The 22,047-nt window shown below is 33.5% G+C and overlaps 1 protein-coding gene across 1 annotated transcript; it reads left to right on the top strand.

The window, feature by feature from the left end:
- The first annotated feature begins 3,375 nt into the window (after positions 1-3,375).
- On the top strand, positions 3,376-21,152 carry LOC122502980. The gene is made up of 3 exons (XM_043613354.1): positions 3,376-3,709; positions 18,512-18,572; positions 21,056-21,152. Exons 1-3 carry the CDS (start codon positions 3,462-3,464, stop codon positions 21,074-21,076), a joined length of 330 nt encoding a protein of 109 aa, XP_043469289.1. The 5' UTR covers positions 3,376-3,461; the 3' UTR covers positions 21,077-21,152.
- Positions 21,153-22,047: the final 895 nt, after the last annotated feature.

Below are 22,047 nucleotides of genomic sequence, written 5' to 3'. Positions count from 1 at the left end.
TCCGGATGAATGTTTTCTACAAAAATGGAAAATTAGAGTGTCAAAGTGTCCAATGAAATCATTTTTTGCAATTTTTTTGAAAAAATTCCATTTCTTTCTCTTCCATTTCGCAAATATGTAGGCCAATCGGGTTCGCTATATTTTTCCTGTAATCTGCACTTAAAACTGTTGATCCCTGCCGAATTTCAACTCACTTGGTTGAGATTTGTAAAAGTTAAGGGGGGGGGGCAGGGTCATTTTTTGCAATTTTTTCGAAAAAAATTAATTTCTTTCCCTTCCATTTCGCAAATATGTAGGCCAATTGCGTTCGCTATATTTTTCCTGTGATCTGCACTTAAAACTGAAGATCCCTGCTGAATTTCAGCTCACCATGTTGAGATTTGTAGAAGTTAAAGGGGGGGGACAGGGTCATTTTTTGCAATTTTTTCGAAAAAATTCAATTTCTTTCCCTTCCAATTCGCAAATATGTAGGCCAATTGAGTTCGCTATATTTTTCCTGTAATCTGCACTTAATACTGAAGATCCCTACCGAATTTCAGCTCACCAGGTTGCGATTCGTAGAAGTTAAGGGGGGGGCAGGGTCATTTTTTGCAATTTTTTTGAAAAAATGTCATTTCTTTGCCTTCCATTTCGCAAATATGTAGGCCAATCGGGTTCGCTATATTTTTCCTGTAATCTGCACTTAAAACTGAAGATCCCTGCCGATTTTCAGCTCACCATGTTGAGATTTGTAGAAGTTAAAGGGGGGGGACAGGGTCATTTTTTGCAATTTTTTCGAAAAAATTCAATTTCTTTCCCTTCCAATTCGCAAATATGTAGGCCAATTGAGTTCGCTATATTTTTCCTGTAATCTGCACTTAATACTGAAGATCCCTACCGAATTTCAGCTCACCAGGTTGCGATTCGTAGAAGTTAAGGGGGGGGCAGGGTCATTTTTTGCAATTTTTTTGAAAAAATGTCATTTCTTTGCCTTCCATTTCGCAAATATGTAGGCCAATCGGGTTCGCTATATTTTTCCTGTGATCTGCACTTAAAACTGAAGATCCCTGCTGAATTTCAGCTCACCATGTTGAGATTTGTAGAAGTTAAAGGGGGGGGACAGGGTCATTTTTTGCAATTTTTTCGAAAAAATTCAATTTCTTTCCCTTCCAATTCGCAAATATGTAGGCCAATTGAGTTCGCTATATTTTTCCTGTAATCTGCACTTAATACTGAAGATCCCTACCGAATTTCAGCTCACCAGGTTGCGATTCGTAGAAGTTAAGGGGGGGGCAGGGTCATTTTTTGCAATTTTTTTGAAAAAATGTCATTTCTTTGCCTTCCATTTCGCAAATATGTAGGCCAATCGGGTTCGCTATATTTTTCCTGTAATCTGCACTTAAAACTGAAGATCCCTGCCGATTTTCAACTCACTTGGTTGAGATTTGTAAAAGTTAAGGGGGGGGACAGGGTCATTTTTTGCAATTTTTTTGAAAAAATTCCATTTCTTTCTCTTCCATTTCGCAAATATGTAGGCCAATCGGGTTCGCTATTATTTTCCTCTAATCTGCACTTAAAACTGAAGATCCCTGCCGATTTTCAACTCACTTGGTTGAGATTTGTAAAAGTTAAGGGGGGGACAGGGTCATTTTTTGCAATTTTTTCGAAAAAATTCCATTTCTTTCTCTTCCATTTCGCAAATATGTAGGCCAATCGGGTTCGCTATATTTTTCCTGTAATCTGCACTTGAAACTGAAGATCCCTGCCGAATTTTAGCTCATAAGGTTGAGATTTGTAAAAGTTAAGGGGGGACAGCCCATTTTACGTGGCTGGGACATATGTATTCCCGAAATCTTTTTTGACCAAATAGTTATTTGACATAAAACTACTTAACTTAAAATTCACATAATATGCAAATTATTTGACATAAATTTCATGGCACACAAAATCCATTTAACATAAATATCATTTGTCATAGAATTCATTAAACAGAAATATTATGTTACATAAAACTCAGATAACTTAATTCCCATTTGACATTAAAATTATGTAACAAATTTCTATTGACATAAAAATCATTTAACATAAATTTCTTTTGACATAAAATTCATTTAACGTAAATTTTATTTGTTATAAAATTCATTTGACATCAATTTCATTTGGCATAAATGTCATTTAACGTAATTCTCATTTGACATAAATATCATTAGACATAAAATTAGCTTGACATAAATTTCATTTGACGTGAATATCATTTAACATAATTATTATTTAACGTAAAATTAAATTTATATAAATTTCATTTAGCATAAATTCCATTCAACAATATTCTCATTTGACATAAAAATCATTTTGCATAAATAACATTTTACATAACAATATCGTCGCGAATTTTAAAAGTAACCAATTAGATATTATCAACAACATTGTGATTCGCCAATTTTGAAATTCGCGCTTATATTTCCAAGTCAAATGATCTGTATGTAAAATAAAATCTATGACAACTGAATTTTATGTCAAATGAGAATTATGTGTAATGAGTTATCCGTCAAATGAAATTTATATCAAGTGAACTTTATGTCAAATGAAAATTATGTTAAATGGGATTTATACCAAATGAAATTTATGTCAAGTAAATTTTATGCCAAATGAGAATTATGTTAAATGAAATTGATGCTAAATGAAATTTATATAAATTTAATTTTACGTTAAATAATAATTACGTTAAATGATATTCACGTCAAATGAAATTTATGTCAAGCTAATTTCATGTCTAATGATATTTATGTCAAATGAGAATTACGTTAAATGACATTTATGCCAAATGAAATTGATGTCAAATGAATTTTATAACAAATAAAATTTACGTTAAATGAATTTTATGTCAAAAGAAATTTATGTTAAATGATTTTTATATCAATAGAAATTTATGGTACATAATTTTCATGTCAAATAAGAATTAAGTTATCTGAGTTTTATGTAACATAATTTTTCTGTTTAATGAATTCTATGAGAAATGATATTTATGTTTAATGGTTTTTGTGTGCTATGAAATTTATGTCAAGTAATGTGCATATTATGTAAATTTTAAGTTAAGTAGTTTTATATTAAATACCTATTCGGTCAAAAAAGATTTCGGGAATAAGCATGCGTCTCGTTGATGTATGCACTTTGGAGTCTTGAACCCTCCGATTGCAGGGAGAGTAAGTAAATTATATATTTGTAAATTATATGTTTTTTTTATTTGTTTTTATAGAGTAATGGAAATGGGAAGTAAACCAAAAGACCTAGTCAAATTCTATTTAGAAAATAATGACAAGGTTTCCAATTTCCCAATAAAAATCAAAGATAAGCACATACAAAATTCATTCAAAAAGACGGAATTATCAACAACGGATGTGCTCATAAATATTTTGCAAAATCGAAGTACGCAGAAGACGAAAAACAACAACCATTCGTCTCGAAGTTTAATAGTAATCGAAATGCAGAAGGATAATTCGAAATCGTATTTTATCGATTTCCCTGGAGACGAAAGTCACGATGTGCATGAAACATCTGCAAGAGTGAGAAACATGTTAGTCAACGTCTCCAAACTTTTGACGGCTCCAAAAATGTCGGGGGAACTGACTGTGCCACATTTTGTGACGTATCTTATTAAAAAGTTACCGACAACGGTATACTTTTGTATAAAAAACAATATTAAAAGTGTCATGGTGACGTCATCCATCGAGTAAGTATCTTTAAATTTGTTTAATTAGGGGACAATAACTTTACGAGAAAAAAAATAAAGTGTCCAGCGCGGCGTGCCGGGACTTGTGCATTAGGGTGTCCGTAAGATACATGGGAAATTTATTTTTTCCGCCGTAGACATGAAAAAGTGTCTTTTTGGGACCTGTTTTGAGCAAATAAAGTAGCACTTTTTAAGGCAGTTCTGGACAACTACCATAAAAAGAATTTTTATGGCAGTTTACTGCCATAAAATTGGGGGCCACTTCAGGAATTCTTACCCTTAAATAAAAATATTACAAAGCAGATGGCGCTGTTAGAGATAAAAAGAGTTAAAAATATATAAACTATATAGCAGTACATTCTGGTGAAGGTTTAATTCCAGAATATATGGCTCAACAAGAAGATACAAAAATTGATTATGTTTTTTTAGGATGATCCTAATGAATTGTTTGTTCGTTTAAGATTGCTCTTGGCATCTCAAGCAGCTGGAAATCCCAGTCATAATAATGAGATTATATCAATTATTGAAGAGTTCAGAGAAGCTGGAATTGTTTATTAATTAACAGTTGTAGAAAATTTTATCATTTTCATTGAGAGTATCGATATATTCGGACGTCAGTTTAAAAGCACATAAACTTCAAATCGAGGTCCACCAAGACTTGGTTTCAAGTTGACTGGTGAAGGAGTTTTTAATATTGAAAATAAGAAACTTTGCAACGTAGCTAATGCTGAGAGCAACAGTGATGCAGTAAACTTGAATACTGTAAACAAAGTTGTTGAATTTAAAGTAAACGACATCTATCATGTAATCGGATCTGTGAGAAACGATATAAATTACAATGTTGTAAAGATGTCAGAGTTAGAAGATTTGTTGACAGATGTGGAAATGTTGCTTTTTAATGAAATGGGATTAAGAGGTGGAGTTTCACAATGCTCATAACTTTTTTAATTTTTATGCAAAAAATTTTCCAGGTCACATTTGTCTTCATTTTTAGCTGCACTATAAGATAGCACTTCGAAAAAAATTCAATTTTCAAAAATTTTCAAAATGTCGGACTTTTAAAATGGGTCATAAGAATGCACCACAATGTATCAGTGTTTTTATCACATAAATGTTGTCGGAAATTCAAAAAATTTTTTTAATCGGGGGTATTTCCGATCATTCGTCATGAATCTGATATCAGAAATAAATTTTTCAAATTTTTTTATCCAAAATGGCGGATTCAAAATTTTGATTTTCCACATTTTTGAAAAAAATTTATAAAACAACGTCAAGGGCGATTTTTGGAATCGCTATTTACGAATCTAATGTCAAAAATTTATTTTTAAAATTACCCGATCCAATATGGCGGATTCAAATTTTTTATTTTCTACATTTTTGAAGTAAATAGTCTGAATATTAATTGATAGATTAATAGTTACAAGAAACAATTATTGGGATATTTTGGGAACTCTTTTTTAGAAATTTAACTTTTATTTAGAAATAACTCCATTTAATTTGTTAAAAATAAGGTTATGTTAGCCATGTGTGTTATTGCTAGTATTAAGACGCCATGCGCATATTTAATGCGCACATTTGTATAATTATGGCACAGTACAAGGTTGAGTCCATAATATACAATTATTCCATATACTTTACATCCACGATGTAAATTTATTTTATTTATTTATTTTTATTTCTTTTATTTTATTATTATTATTTAAATATTTATTTGTTATTTATTTATTATTTTCTTTATTATTATTATTATTATCTTATTTTTTATTATTTTCCTCCGCTCTTAAAATTGATTATTTAAGGAATGTATAAAAAAAAATTTTGAATCCGCCATATTGGATCGGATAATTTTGAAAATAAATTTTTGACATTAGATTCGTAAATAGCGATTCCAAAAATCGCCCTTGACGTTGTTTTAGAATTTTTTTTCAAAAATGTGGAAAATCAAAATTTTGAATCCGCCATTTTGGATAAAAAATTTGAAAAATTTATTTCTGATATGAAATTCATGACGAATGATCGGAAACCCCCCCGATTAAGAAAATGTTTTAATTTTCCGACAACATTTATGTGATAAAACCACTAATACATTATGGTGCATTTTTATAACCCATTGTAAAAGTCCGCTATTTTGAAAATTGAATTTTTTTCGAAGTGCTATCTTATAGTGCAGCTAAAAATGAAGACAAATGTGACCTGGAGAATTTTTTGCATAAAAATTAAAAAAGTTATGAATTTTTTTTAAATAGTCCATTTTTCCCATGTATTTTCAATGGGAAATTGCGATCTATTACTGGCACGTGTTAATATTAATCAATCGGCTTCAAATTTTGGGAACATTTTTTTTTATTTTATTGGAACCAAACTGGGGGGTGGCGTAAACAAAATTCGAAAGTCGAATTTTTACGGACACCCTATTGTGCATGCATTCACTTATGGAGGCGCAAGTTTCGTTTCATATCACTCTACAGGTCACAATTCTTTACCAAAACGCTTTTTCTTTTTCTAAATCTTCGTAATTAAATTTTCTATCGATCTCTCGAGCCTTATTTTTAAATTTTAGTTTTTAAACATTTTTTGAATAACAATAAGTATTAAAAGAATCATAAAATCGTAAAATATATTTTTTTTAGTTTTAATGATTAAGAAAATTATTTGAAAAAACCTATTAAAATAATGTTTGATTCATTAAAAATAAAACAAGTTGTTCATTTCATAAACATTTCGCTTCCTCAATATAATATAAACCAATTGCTCAATTTTTTATAATAAAATAATTATTTTAATATGTTAAGGTAATATTTCAAAAAACACATAATTTGAATTTTTTGTGAAAAAGAAAAATATCGATTAATTTGATAAAATTTAATGAAATGTACACTTTGTATATATCAATCGATTCGTTTTCTTGTCAGAAATGTAATTTTGAGAATAATTAATAAAAATATTAAGAAATAAAAAAGTTATTTCAAAAAATACAAAAAATTATTTTTTCAAATTTTGAAAAAATTGTATAAAAAAAATTTTGTGAATAAATTTAAAAATCCTTGTAAAAGATTTTAGGTATTAATGACTGCAATAAACCTGCAAAATTTCAGAGCTATCCATGAAAATTTGTTTAAGATAATTTGTACACAATTTTTTGTGACATACACACACACACATACATCTGGACATTTGCTCAGAATTTAATATTTATATATCCTAGATGAAAATGAGTCCATATAACCTTGTTTTGAAAAATTGAAAATCGTCACGAATACAAAGCTTCCTTATGAGGAAGCAAAATTATTTAGTTAAACATTGTTATACAATAGAAAGTTATTATTTTGTCATAAACTGTACTTAGGGTTAAAAATTTCTATTTTTTCTGAATTGTGCAATTTTTTATAAGTAAAGTATTCAAGTATAAAAGAAAAACTAAAAATTAATTATAAGGAAGCAAAATTATTTAGTTAAACATTGTTATACAATAGAAAGTTATTATTTTGGCATAAACTGTACTTAGGGTTAAAAATTTCAATTTTTTCTGAATTGTGCAATTTTTTATAAGTAAAGTATTCAAGTATAAAAGAAAAACTAAAAATTAATTATTTAAACATTGTTTAAACAATTTATTTTGTTAATGTTACGCACAAAGTACCTAACAGCTATTTCTTTATTAATATCTTATTATCGCTACAGAAGTTTAGACAGAATTTTGTCGAATGCGTATTTTTTTTCATATTACATTATATTGTATATAAATTGCTCACAAATTTATAACCAATATTAATGCTCTATTTCTGTTTTAAAATTTATACAGTACACATATTTTATAATTTAAAAAGCAAAATATAATTCCATTTGAGAAATAATTAAATGTATGGCATCCACTGACTCCTTATGTTACGGTCACATATGCAAGCTCGCTATACATGCCTCTTCTCGTTGCCTTATCTCGTGTAGAAATTTTGATATGGTCCTTTTCTGGTCCTGATCTGGTGAAGTAGGGCCGCGATGGTTAGGGGCCAGATCAGAATGAAACACACGGCCCGACCTGGCCCAAATAGGGATGCCCGATTTATGGCCCCTATTGGGCCCTGACGTGGCCCAGAATATAGATTTTTTCAATATTAAATTGTTAGAATTCGGGGATACCAGGATCAATAATTTAAGATCACCTTGATTACATAAAAGATATATTTTATTATAAACCAATTATACACCTTCTGCCGCTTCCACTGGATTATCATGAAGTTCCTGTTGAAGATCCACGTCTCTTCTGTGATTTTCAGATGTTAATTCGATATCAATATTTACAATCTTCTCGTCGTGATTTTCTAATCTGCCATCCCACATGGTATCATCGATGAATTCCTCGAATACTGCTTTTGATTTCTGGAAGATGTTTTTAAGAAATCTCACTTCTCTAGTGATTTTGATTTTTCTTGAGTGAGGTAACCAGATTCGGAAGCCTGTTGTAACTTCTGAATATCCGACAAAGATACCCTCCTTTGAACGGGCATCAAACTTCCCTTTGACCGGTGATTTATCTAAACAAAACACTTTACAACCGAATTGTCTAAAGTAACCAACTGCTGGAATTTTCTCGAAAAAGAATTCATGGGGTGTTCGACCATCAAGTTTCTTCGTGGGAGAACGATTTCGTATAAAATTAGCAGTAGACATCGCTTCTGCCCAGAAAGAAGATGCTAAACCGGACTGCAAAAGGAGACATCGTGTTGCTTCCACCAAGGTGCGGTTCTTCCTTTCCGCTACACCGTTTTGTTCCGGCGTATACGTTGTAGTTAGTCGATGTTGTATTCCTTCAGCCGTTAGAAAGTACTTGGCACCACCATTCGAAGTAACTCTCATTGGTCCGCACAGGTCCGTGTGTATCAGCTCCAATTTCTTCATGACGTGATGCGACTCCTTTGGAAATGGTAACCTCGTCATTTTCCCTTGAAGACAATTTTGACAGGCTTTATGATCACTGTCCTGATTAATATTAATCCCACGGATGAATCCCTTTTTCACAGCACACAATAGATCGCCAAAGTTGAGATGGGCCATTCGTTCATGCCAAATTTAAACCAAAATCGTCGACGACTTAACTTCTCCACTGCTCTCAGTCGTTATTTGTTGACAACTGTCAAAAGATTTGTGTTCAAAACAGTAGAGGTTATCTTTTCTTTTCGCGATTAACTTTGTTTCTCCTTGCTTGTCGATGATAGCGGCTTTTCCCTCGTCGAAAAGTACACTGTATCCTTTATCGGTTATTTTCGATACAGACAGTAGATTCATACGCATCTCAGAAACATGTAGAGTATCATGTAAAGTCACTTCACATTGTTTATCGTTTACAATTGTCTCGATTTGAGCAATACCTCTACACACAATGTCAGCTGTTGCATCACTCGCAAGTTTTAATTTACTCACTTCACTGTTCTCGATTTTCGTAAATAAACTTTTATCACTACAAATGTGGGATGAACATCCACTATCGAGGCACCATGAGTCCACGAAACTATTGTGCATAACTTGACACTGATCTTGTTTCACTTCGGTTGATAAAAGAGATACGAACGAAGATTTGTCTTTCCCCTTTTGGGATTTACATTCAGAGGCCTTATGTCCCTTTTGATGACACTTGTAACACTTAATAAAACGCATTTTGTTTTGGTTATTATCGTCCGAATCGCGATCACCTTTATTCACAAAATTGTTTTTCGGCTTCTTCTCGTTCATGAATTTCTTCTTGGCATACATTGCATCGTGGACCGAACTCGATGCTGTAGCTTTCCTTGCCTCGTATTCTTCGATAATTTTTAAGCGTAGATTGTCGGGTGCAGGCAATTGATCCCGAGTCTCAATGGCAATTCTAAAATTTTCGAAGCTTTGAGGCAAGCTGTACACCATCATTATAGCTAGTTGATCCGGATGAATGTTTTCTACAAAAATGGAAAATTAGAGTGTCAAAGTGTCCAATGAAATCATTTTTTACTGTGAGCAATAAAAGGCAATTAGTAAAATAACTAATTAAAATGACCTGTAAAACAGCATTTTTAACGCGTCGCAAAAAATAAACTGTTTGAGTATATCAACCGCACGGATGTCCCATGTCAGCGATTGGAACTTCAACATGTGGAAAGGGAAATGAGCAGACTGTACTAGGAACGCATTGACAGCACCATACGAAAGTGAACATTTTGTTTTGAATGATAGTTAGTTGTTTTCTCATGCTCTCAGTTATGCAAAGTTTAGTAACCAAATTCGATACGTTAGTTCACCATTTCCATAAAGATGATACCGGTCACTGTGTCGAGGGTAGTGACGAGCTCAAAGGCGAGGCGAAGTAGTTCGTTGAGAGAGTAAATAAGAAAATTATTCGTACGATAAAATCTTTGGTGGCCCTGAAAAGGGCCGATTGAGAGCAGTTAGGAGCTAGTAGGGCTCGAAACGTAGACGCCTGCGCGAAGTGGTCGCCAACGTCGCATGTGGTGAGCGTTTATCCGGCGAAAAGGCCTCGGGGTGAGACGCCTACGGGGATAAAGAGCGTATCGGGTGAGAACGGAGCCGGGGCAGATGCGAGACGTGAAGGAGTCGCCAACAGGGCTTCACCTTTTTTGGGGCTGAGACCGAAAAGGTTTTGGAATTGCTGCTCTTGTCGACGGCTAGTTGGCAGTACCGGTGCCACTTCCCGGGGTAAAGCAAGAGTTGGCCTGGAGAGAGGCTCGGAGGAGCTCGGACGCTGTCCACTAGTAGGAGGCGCAACGGCTGCCGTGGTGGACGAGGCACGAACCGATGTGTATCTTGGTGCCGGCAACGTCAGTGCGCCACGATGTTGTTCACGTTCCGACCTGCGACGGGGATCCCTAGTCAGAGGGTGTCCACGGACCAACTCCACAAAAAACCTATACGACGATGACGGTGGCTGAGGGTGCTCCGGGTCGTTAGCAAAGTACGCCTCGAGTTCGGCGTTATGTTCCCGGAGGATCCTACGATGGGCATGGGCACGCGCGCGAGCTGCCTTTCCTGGACGGCGTCTCTTGACGCAGTCGAACCTGGCTAACATGAGCAGTCACCGTGCACAGTGTCGATCGGTGTCGTTCGAGAAAAAGAACCCAAGCAGGGTTCGCGTTTCCGAAGACCCGTTCTACCTTAGGTATCGGGCACTCGAACCTGAGCAAGGTTCTGAGCACTGTCCCCTAGAGCCGGTTGTCACGAGCTGTCACAAGCCACAAAATATTCCAACGTTTGAAATAAAGAAAACTAATCCTGAAAAGGACAAGTTATCTTTGTAATTTTTACGTAAAAATTTTGGTTGCCTGAAAAGGGCAGATTGTAGGTAATTTCCGTCCTGAAAGGACACGTTGTAAGATACTCTCACCCAGGGCGAGAGAGTAATGAGACCACAGTTGTAGAATACTCCTTTATTGACCCCAAAAGAGGACCTGGTGCTTCGGTTGTTCCAGTGGCAGGCGGCAATGTCGAGGTAAGTAGAGATACGCATACCGGAAGTTCTTAACGCACGTATTTAAACCGCTCGGCCACTGAGACTTGGTGAGAACTCGGGCTAATCTACTATATCAATGCCAGTGCCGTATATTCTGTTTCCAAATAACACATTTATTTGTCGAAATATTTTTTATTTGTCTTCATAAAATAGGGTATTAATGTTAACTCATTGATTATTCGTATATTAAATAATTTAGTTAATTAGAATCGATAAAATAAATTAATTTGGTTAAATATTTTTTATTTGTATTGAATAAATGAAATATTTAAGTGAAATAAATAAATGAACAGTTTCAAGTAATTCATTATTTTCGTTTCAAATAATTATTTAAGTGATTGAAATATTTTTTTATTTGTCTTGATAAAATAGTGTATTAGCTTTGAATAACGAACTATTCGGATTCAATAATTAAGTTTATTAGAATCAATAAAATAAATTTATTGTGTCAAATAATTTTTTTAGTGAAATAAATAAAAGAATAGTTTCAGGCAACTCATTATTTGTATTAAACAAATTCATTTATTCAATTCGATTAATTATTTAATTGAATCAAATACGATTTATTTGGTTCAAATAAGTGTGATTCAAATAATTCAAGTTATTTGAATCATATACATATTTTTTTGATCCAACTAAAAAGTATTTGAATCAATTTATTATTTTTCAAATAATTCGAATTATTTGAATGAAATAAATTTTTTTTCAGTGTATTATTTAAAAAAAACACCTCTGTAGCTCAGTGAAAGAACAATCAACCGGCAATTGATAGGTCCTGGGTTTCGAGCCCCAGCAGAGTCAGTTCCTCATTTTTTCACAGCGTAAATTTGTTTTTCAATTCTTATTGTTTGACGGTAGATGACGTCTTGATTTAAATATCGTTCTGTTTCTGGAATTTGAAACTTGGTCGATATGGTAGATTTCAGCTTCACGTTTAGTGAAGGGTCTTACTAATAGGTTGACATTTGTTTTGAGAAAAATTCTGTGAAATTCAAATATAAAAAAATATATTCTTACCGAGTTTTTTTCAAAATAATTAATTTAAAAGTTATAATTACTTCTACTTAACCTTTAGAACACATGATAATAAAAGGAGAGGTTATTACTTCTGGAGGTCTTATTCCTGAAAATTAATTTTGCGCAACTTATATTTTTATCTTTAAACATCTTCTAAACTCATTTATGAAAAAAAAGTAAAACAAAGAATAATTTGATTTTTTGGAAATTTACCAAAAAAAGGGTCCCTTTCAAGAGAATCACCCATACATATAAATGATAAAAATGTTAAAACTTTGTCTTCAGTCCCATTTTCTGCATGAGAAGAGGGTGTGCTCAGCGTTGTCCTCAGGGAACTGGCAATATGCACACACCTCGTCCTCGAGTAATTTAAAGCGACACAGGTACGAGTTAAAACACCCGTGATTTGTGAGCGGCTGAGTCATATAATATGAAACCTGTCCGTGTTTCCTATTTATCCAGGTGGCGAGTGCCGGGATAAGGCGATAAGTCCATCGACCTTTTTCCTCACCATCACATCTTTCTTGCCATCTTTCTATGAGCCTGTGCCTCGCTTCTTTGCGGATCAGGCCCTTGCTTGGTTTTAATTCCTCATCCAAGGAACGTCTTTTTTTAGAAAAGAGAAACATTTCTTCCCTTTCCCTCGCCAAAAGATCTGCTGGCGGGACACTTGCAAGGACCTGCACAGCACTCGTAGATACCGTCTTATATGCAGAGATGATACGCGTTGTTATCGATCTCTGCGCCGACAGTATCTTTTCACAGATGGTCACACATCTTTTACTCCTTAGGAATAAGGCCCATGCTGGTGCTGAATAAAACATTTTAGCATGGGCGACACTCGCCACCAGTCTCCGTATATGTTCACGGGGTCCGCCTACGTTTGGCATTAGCCGTGAAAGATTAGCCGCACACTCGATCGCCTTATTTGACGCCGTAGCCATGTGGTGGTGGAAGTTTAACCTTCCATCCAACTCCACAACAAGGTATTTAATTTGCTTACTCCACTTGACCTTGAATCCGTCTATCACGATTCGTGGGAGCTCATAACCACGTCTGTCTGTGACCAGAAGTGCCTCGGTCTTTTCAAGGGCCATTTCAAGATCTCTGGTATCCAGCCAGCTTTTTGCTAGTCGCATAGATTCGTTCACCAATGTCCCAAGAGCCTCCTCACTTTCGACAGTGCACACGAACAACGCGTCGTCCGCAAAGCCGATGATCATCGCACCTTCGGTCAGATCCATTTGCAGAAAATCATCGTAAGATACATTCCATACAAAATGGACCCACCCTCGAGCCTGGAGAAGCCCCACACTGCATCTCTTCCCTGAGAGTGCAGGTGTCTCCCTCATATATAACCCACCTGTCGCTAAGATAATTATCCATTATCCGCAACAAGTAGGGCGGCATGTTATTCTTTTTCATCGACTCGATGAGATCTTTCCATCTTGCGGAATTAAACGCGTTGCGTATTTCAATTGCTACCAACGCGCAGAAGCTCTTCTTTTTTCCAGGTCCCAATTTGTTTTCTCCTGCTTTGGCTATGTCCACAACTGCCTGAATGGCATTAACTGTGGACTTGTCTTTACGGAAACCAAATTGGTGATCCGATAGACTATTCTCTCCGGTCAAGTGGCTTTTCATTCTCTGCAGAACCATATCCTCTAGGAGTTTACCCATCGTATCCAACAGGCATATAGGCCTGTACGATGAAACCTTATCCAGAGGTTTTTCACCTTTCCTTAGGAGGACTAACCTCTGTCGCTTCCAGTCGCGGAAGAACTCTCCTCTCTCAAGGCAAAGATTAAAGCATTGAAGCAGAATCTGGAGTGAAGTGTCGATAACCAACTTTAGGATCTCGTTACTTATCCCATCGATTCCAGGCGCCTTGCCTGATTTCAATCTTTTGCCTGCTTTTTATAGTTCACTAAGTGTGAAGAGTTCTTCCTCTTCGACTTTGCAAAAACTCTAGTCCCTTTTAAGGTATGGCTCTGCAGGAGGAAACAAAGAATTTATTATCTTTCTGACCCAATCGGGATTGTCCAGGCCGGGGGTCTTTTGCCTCGTCGCTAATTTCTAAGTAACGATTTCAAAAGCCAGACCCCATGGGTCCTTATCGACTTCCTCGATTAGGTCCTTTCAGCTTATTATTATTATTATTATTATTATTATTATTATTATTATTATTATTATTATATAATAACAAAAATTCTCGGTCGAGCTTCAAGACTTGGGCTTTTTGCACACCTTTAATTTTCTGTTATTTTCGAATAATTCAAATATTTTTCAATTATTAACTTTCGGCCTTTTTTAAACGATTAAGTAATAGTCGGTCAAGGATTAACGTATGCTGACGTTCTGGGTAACCTTCGCAAAGAGGTCAACCCGGACGACTGCCATACGAGAATAGTAGCAGCAAAAGCTACAAAGAAGGGAGACCTTCTGATTAAGATCAGAGGAGGCTCCGACAAGGGCGCTTTCACCGCTGAGGTCACCAAAGCGGTTGGAAGCATGGGTAAGGTGCAGTCGTTGGATCGAAGAGTTACACTCGAGATCCGTGATTTGGATTGCCTTACTCAAGAAGCTGAGGTGCAACAAGTGTTGTCTGAGGCGCTGGGAACGCCAGGAAACAGAAGAGTGACGGTCTTAGGACCCAACCGCCGAGGGATGAAGCTCGCGGTTGTAGTCATCAACCCGGATGAGGCGAACAGGCTGGAGAAATTGGGACACGTAAAAATTGATTTTATGTGTTGCCCAATTTAAAAAAGAGTAATGGTCGTCCGGTGTCATAGATGCTTGGGATACGGTCATATTGGAGCGAAATGACAGAAGGTGGTCAGATCAGCTGCGTTCTTTAAGTGCGGTGAAGCCGGTCACAGATTCTCCAACTGTAAGAAGAGCTCAAGTTGATTTTTATGCAAGGAAAAGTTTGGCAATAAGGTGACAACCACCCATATTGCAGGCAGCGGAGGATGCGGTCTTCAGGACGGCCCTTGAGGAGGCGAAGAAGACTCTCGCAAGAACTAAAAGCAAATAAGAAGTATTAAAAGGAGCAAGTCGAGAACTTCGTAACCTCGGTTATGTCGAGGAAGGATCTCGACGGCCGCCAAAAGGCGTGATTTAAACAGCTTTTAATTTGTTTGTTTGTTCTTTATTCGTCTTTATACAGTTTTATCTTTTCAACATTATATACGTGTTTACTTTTTTTTCTTCTCTTTTTTATATCCGTTTACAATTTTATCTTTGACTTTTTACACTTCTTTGAAAATTTTTTTTTTATTATTTTTGTGCTATAAATTCCGCTTAGACTTTGAAAAAGTCAAAAAAAAAGAAATTTTTTTTAACTATTGACGCAGGAAAACCGCAGAGAGAAGAAGAAGGTCGCATTAGCGACAGAGTTGGAGCTCCACCCTCGAAGGCTAAAGTCTTACGACAGTTCCGAGGGAGGGTAAAGGGCTCCAAAAGAAGGGTTACGGGTTTTAGTGGGTCGGGCTGGAAGTAGGTCGCCAGTTTATTAAATTTACTATTTTATATATTTATTTTTTTTTGTTATATTTTCTTTTGTTTTATCATAACAACCCCACATAACCTTGGAGTGCGGAATCCAAGGTATCTGTAGGCCCTAAAAAACCCAAAAACGATTAGGTAATAAAAATATATGAGGCATTCCATTTCAAAACGACCCCCTTCGTAAACAATTGCCAATGTAAGACAATTTTTAAATGAATATTTCTTTCATTCTGTAGAACCAAATTACTTTTTATATTAGTGATTTCGAAAGTAGAATTTCTAAACTTTCTGATAATAAAAAAAAATATTTTTTTAACAATTTAATTTAAATAGAAAATTGAGTTTAAAAGTTAAACTTTGAAAAATCTCAAAACACGTTACCTCCGATTTTAATAAAATTCATATTAAACGAAAGCTTGAATATTCTTCTTTTTATTTATCAAACGATAATAATGGACATTTCAGTGGATTTTGAGAAAATAACTAAATTTTACAGACATTTAGAAGGTTATTATGCATAAATTGGGAAAAACAAATGCCGCCCTATACTTAATAAATGGTTTTCTCAATATAACCTTCGAAATGTTTGTGAAATTTAATTATTTTCTCAAAATCCACTGAAATGTCCATTATTGTCGTTTGATAAATAAAAAGAAGAATATTCAAGCTTTCGTTTAATATGAATTTTATTAAAATCGGAGGTAACGTGTTTTGAGATTTTTTAAAGTTTAACTTTTAAACTCAATTTTCTATTTAAATTAAATTATTAAAAAAATATATTTTTTTATTATCAGAAAGTTCAGAAATTCTACTCTCGAAATCACTAATATAAAAAGTAATTTGGTTCTACAGAATGGAAGAAGTATTCATTTAAAAATTGTCTTACATTGGCAATTGTTTACGAAGGGGGTCGTTTTGAAATGGAATGCCTCATATATTTAACTTGACAAATAATTGCTAAAAATAAATTAAATCATAAAAAATTTCTATCCATATTCAGGCAAAAAATTTTGGTAAAATAAAAATTTTTTATCTTCTTAGAATTTTTGTACAGTTATCTGTTTTTTAAACTTTTGAAATACTTTTTGTGATTACACATGTGCACCTATTTTTATTATTGATAGCAATTAATGTTAATTATATATTCACGCAAGAACGAGAAACAACATACGCGCTTCAACGTGCATTTTTTAGCTGGTTAAAATAAATAGTTATCAAAACAAAGAATTTTCTTCAAAGGCAGGGAAACAATAATTTATTTAGAATTACGTACTTTAAATTCAAGACGTTTTTTAATTTTTTCGTTGAATCAACGTTGGTAACTTCAGTTTCATAAAAAATTTGTAAGAAAAAAAATCTTTTATTAACCAGTAAATAATCCTAGTGATGTATTTTTACATATTAGTACCCGCGTATGCAAAAATGTCCTATTGCTGAAAGCTTGCACTGTAATCTTGCTACAAGATTATGATATAAGCTTGCTGTAAGCTTGTAAGGCAAGTTTTTGACAAGTTTCTTTGGCAAATTTGCTCCAAGCTGCCGGATAAATTAAGAAACTTGACACGATGCGCAGTTGAATTCTATGGCATTTACGTCTGAGCAGTAAATTTCTTTGTCATCTGCATATGTTGCTGAGTGTATATTTTGAAATTTATACGAAAATCTCCAGAAAAAATTAAAATTGATTCAATTAAATTATATATACTTGTGCAGCATGCTTGCAATAGGCTTACGGCAAACTTACAATACAAACTTGTAGCAAGTTTGCCAACTAAGCTTGCCGCAAACTTGCCTCAAAAGCTTGCAGCATGCTTATACCTAAGTAGAAATATACTACCAGCATAGTACTGATCCAGTACTGACTGACAGTATAGCAGTACTGGCAGAACACCGCCTAATTACTGATTCGCAGGTAAAATTTAACAAATTTGGTAAATACTGTAACGCGTTCTCTAAAACAAAATTTACCTTTAGAAGCTCATATGAATTTGATATTTGAATATTAAAAAATAGGGAGTAATTTATTGAATACTTATACTTTTTATTAATATTTCTGTAGTAAATAAACTTTTATGAGTAACAATAAAAATGTAAATAATTAGCAAAATTGCTTTCATTGAAATAAGTTTAAAAAAATATTTTTTCTTATTTTTTTTATTAATTTAGACAATCTTATTTATTTAAATTAATTACTAAATTATTATTATTGTTTATAATTATTTAAATTTTTATTTGATGTAACTCTGTTGAGAATTTTACACTAAACACTAAGAACTAAGACGGAAAAATATCGCATGCACGGGGAATCGAACCCTAGACCCCGAGGACACAAGTCGAATACACTAACCGCACAGCTACTCAAGCTTTAACGTGATTTTGGCAGGGACTCAGTTCAACCTTTTCTGATTACTCACAGACTGATACTACATGATTGATTCTACCAACTAGAATTTCGGTCTACATAGACTGAACCTCTGAATTTGACTCTCCAGTTTTCTCAGTGTAATTTTATTTTTTTCATAACTTCTAAAATTGTTATTTTCTAAGAATTTTTAACATGTAAAAAATATTCTATATTGAAAAAAAGATTTATTTCTAGGGTAATTTTAATTCGAAAATACATAGGTGTACCAAATTTTACTACTCAATGTCAAATTGTGTTGTCAATAAGCGAGCGGTGGTATAGCCATTTTCAGGCATTTTGATTAAAATTGTGTTTGGAAAATTTGTTATTTTAATATTATATATTAAATAACCATAATTTTTATTGTCTGTTACAGTAGGTTCTTGAAATCAATAGTCAGTATTAAAAAGAGAACAGCAATGCCAAGAACACCTGATGTAAGTATTATCGTTTTTTGTCTCTAATCTTAATCTTGTTCTGGTAAATAGTAGTCGATGTTAGTGTAACTTATATTTTTCTCAAATAATAACTTTGTTTTAAATAAATCTAAAAATACAATAAAATAAAGTTATCAAAAATTAATGAAAATTTAAGGTTACCTGTGTAAAAATTTGGAACAGGATGCAGTAAGGTTTAGTGAGGCGCAAATTAAGAAAATTAGTCAGGGCACGTCTAATTTCGTCACGCTTCGAAAAATAGGCGATGATATAAATTTTTTTGTAAAATTTAACAATCTACAATAAATATATTTTCTATAACACCTTATTTCAAAAACTCGACTAAAGTGCCGTTTTAGACGCACTAGTGCGAGAAAAGAGGAGAGGTAGCAGATTCTCGAATAGTTCCTCCCACCTTTCATGCTACTAAAGCACTGTTACCAACCTAACATAGTAATAACACAAAAAAGAATTAAATAAAAATTTTGTTATTTTATACCATTTGTGCAACTTTTTATTTTTAAGACTACGTGAAATTTCATAAAATTTTCATGTTTGTGATGCTAATGTATCTGTTAATGTAAGCAGAAATAAATTTTCAAATTCTTTTTCTAAAATAAATATTTCCAAGCAACTTGTTATATTCTAATATTTTACTTTTACTACTAATTTAAGTAATTAAATTCTAATATTTTTAATTCATAACCTGACTCTATTCCACGGTGGTCTAGAAGCAGTCACAGGTATGGCAAAAATGGGTATGAAAAGTGCAATGTGGATCTTTTTCGTGACTATTTCTAGTTTAAAAATCCGTTTCGACCGAAATCCTAGAGCCCCTTTTCTCAAGATATCGTCATTTCCGTTTTTCAATCTTTTTGCTCTAAATCAGACGAAATGCGCCTTCTCAACAAAATTTTAAAGATTTTTTTAAATTTCTTATTAAAAATATATTAAAGATGTATATTTTGATTAATAATTTTGTTTATTAAAATGTTACGAATAATTTTGAGTTTTATATATTTAATTGAGTGAAAGGTAAACAGAAAAAACGGTTATTGTCAGATGTTAGAAAAAGTAAAGTTAAGTAAAAGTTTAAAAAGTATTTATTAATAATCAATATTTGAACAGTAAACTATAAAAAACTCAAATGTATTTAGGTGAAAATTCCACACTGCCTGCTTCAACTTCTTCGAATACAATTTATGGTCAATCTTGTTAATTTTGTACTTACTCCAAAATTGGACCCAAAAAAACTCGGTGTATCGATTCGCCACTTTGTTCTGACCAGTTACCTAAACCATCTCCATCCAGAAATTGTAAGCAAGATTTCCATAAATTTCTGGATCATTTAGTTTGTCAGACTCTTTCAATAGTTTTCTGCATGCATTGACCTAAAAAATTTCGCCTTGATACTCTTTTGGCACGCGCCTTATTTTAGAGGGCCAAAGCAATGCCTTTTCCTTACCAAGCAAATTAACAAGTCCATTCCAAAAAAAGTGATTCACAAAACCTTGTAAAATATGCAGCTCGGGGATAACGCACTTCTGAATCACGCAAACATCATCGTCTTCAATAAACAATGGAGGATTTACTGTACTATGGGATTTTTTTGCTAACTTCTTATTAGCTCACAAACTACAAAACTTGTCATAGTCCTTCTTTAAATGTCCATAAGTTTTTAAATCAGAAGAAACGTGATTAACACTGCAATCGCAAGCTACTTCAGCCTCCACTTTATTTCGTAAATTAGCTAATGGTATGAAGCAGAAGGGACAAGGAAACGATGCTGATGCTGTTTGCTGCCCGTTAACGATAAGCAAAAGCTTAAAATCCGAAGCAAACTTGAATGGAATGTTATTTAGCTTTGTTAAATCAAATAAAATCTTAATATTGTCGTATGTCTCTGCTATTTGAGGAACTATGGACAAGATAATTAATCTGTTAACACGTAGTCAGCATACTTTTTTGTCCAGTTGTGCCTCCTTCCGGATATAAATGTCTTCTTTTTGTATCATTTTCTTGATTTCCATAATCGTCTGAGAGCACTGACATGATAACTTTGAAAAATCCTTGACCTCCATCTGCCATTACTTTAACATTAACATTCCCGATGATTTTTCGTTTTGTGATCATACTGTCTAGCAATTCTTCAGCATCGGCATAAATTACAGGCTTTTTTGTTTAGTAGCACAACTTTTGACATCGAATTCTAGTACTTCTTCTTTATAAATATCCTCGAGAATTTTTGAATGTTTAGTCATTTGCGTTTCATAATAAGCAGGTACGGATTTCCTACTTTTAGAAAATATTATGTGAACGAAATTTATATCGCTATCAATTTTAAAAAAGTAAATAATTAAATAAATATCAATAAATGCACATATGATCAAGCGTGTGAGATATATGTCGCAAGCATTTAATAAACTAATGAAATAATTTTCTTATTGACTTGAAAAATTATATATTAAACAAATTTCTTTTAGACAAGGTCTTCACATCCATAAATGATGTTATACAAGATGATCACACTCGAGATAATGTGACCATCTTTATAGGACCATCAGGGTCTGGAAAAACGAGACTATTAAGTTCTATCGTAAAGGAGATGAAGGATTTGTATTATTTACGGTAAGTTCATTTGCATTACAAATAAATATGTGCATTAGTATAATTTAGTAGTTAAACATGCGCAGAACTGTAATTTAGTAGTTACACATGCGCAGTAGTGTAATTTATTAGTTAAACATGCGCAGTAGTACAATTTAGTAGTTAAAATATGCGCAGTAGTGCAATTTAGTAGTTATACATGCACAGTTGTATAGTATGATATTTACGTATGTGCAGTAATGTACTTTCGTTGCGCATACGCAGAAGTGTAGTATGATATTAAAATATGCGTAGTTTTACAATTTAGTATTTATCCATGCGCAGAAGTGAGGTATATTATTTATGTGTGCCCAGTAGTATACTATGATACATCTGCTGCTTAACTTTAAATAAATAAATTTTTGTTTTTACAAGAAGTGCGGATAAGCATCATGAGCTGCCAACAAATAATTGAAGCAGCATTTCTATGTTTCAATATTTACGACACGTTGTAATTGGTCATTACACTTTGGCTTAAAAATAAATATTTAAAAATTTACGGACGAAAAACCTATTTTGTTCCATTGACTGCAATGCATTGCTTGTCCTGCAATAAAACAGCCCTATTGGATTTCCCCCACCTAACTTGAAGTACCCAATTCTCGCAGAGAGAATCGTAATTATTATTAAAAGTAATTGGGAATAAAAATTAAAACCCTACTAGCATTGTTTTTGTGTTCAAAAGGTAAGTTTGAAACAAAAATTTTTTGTGACGAAAAATATTAAATCTTAATAAAATAAAATTTGTTTATTTATATACAAAAATTAAAAAAGCACTTTAAGCATGAAATTTCAAGTTGAAAAAACTTTTACTTACTCTTATAACCTT

The sequence above is a fragment of the Leptopilina heterotoma genome, unplaced genomic scaffold (genome assembly GCF_015476425.1).
Source record: "Leptopilina heterotoma isolate Lh14 unplaced genomic scaffold, ASM1547642v1 Lhet_24, whole genome shotgun sequence".
Lineage (NCBI taxonomy): Eukaryota > Metazoa > Arthropoda > Insecta > Hymenoptera > Figitidae > Leptopilina > Leptopilina heterotoma.
Note: the sequence above shows the minus strand (reverse complement) of the source record. Positions and strands in the feature narration are given on the sequence as shown.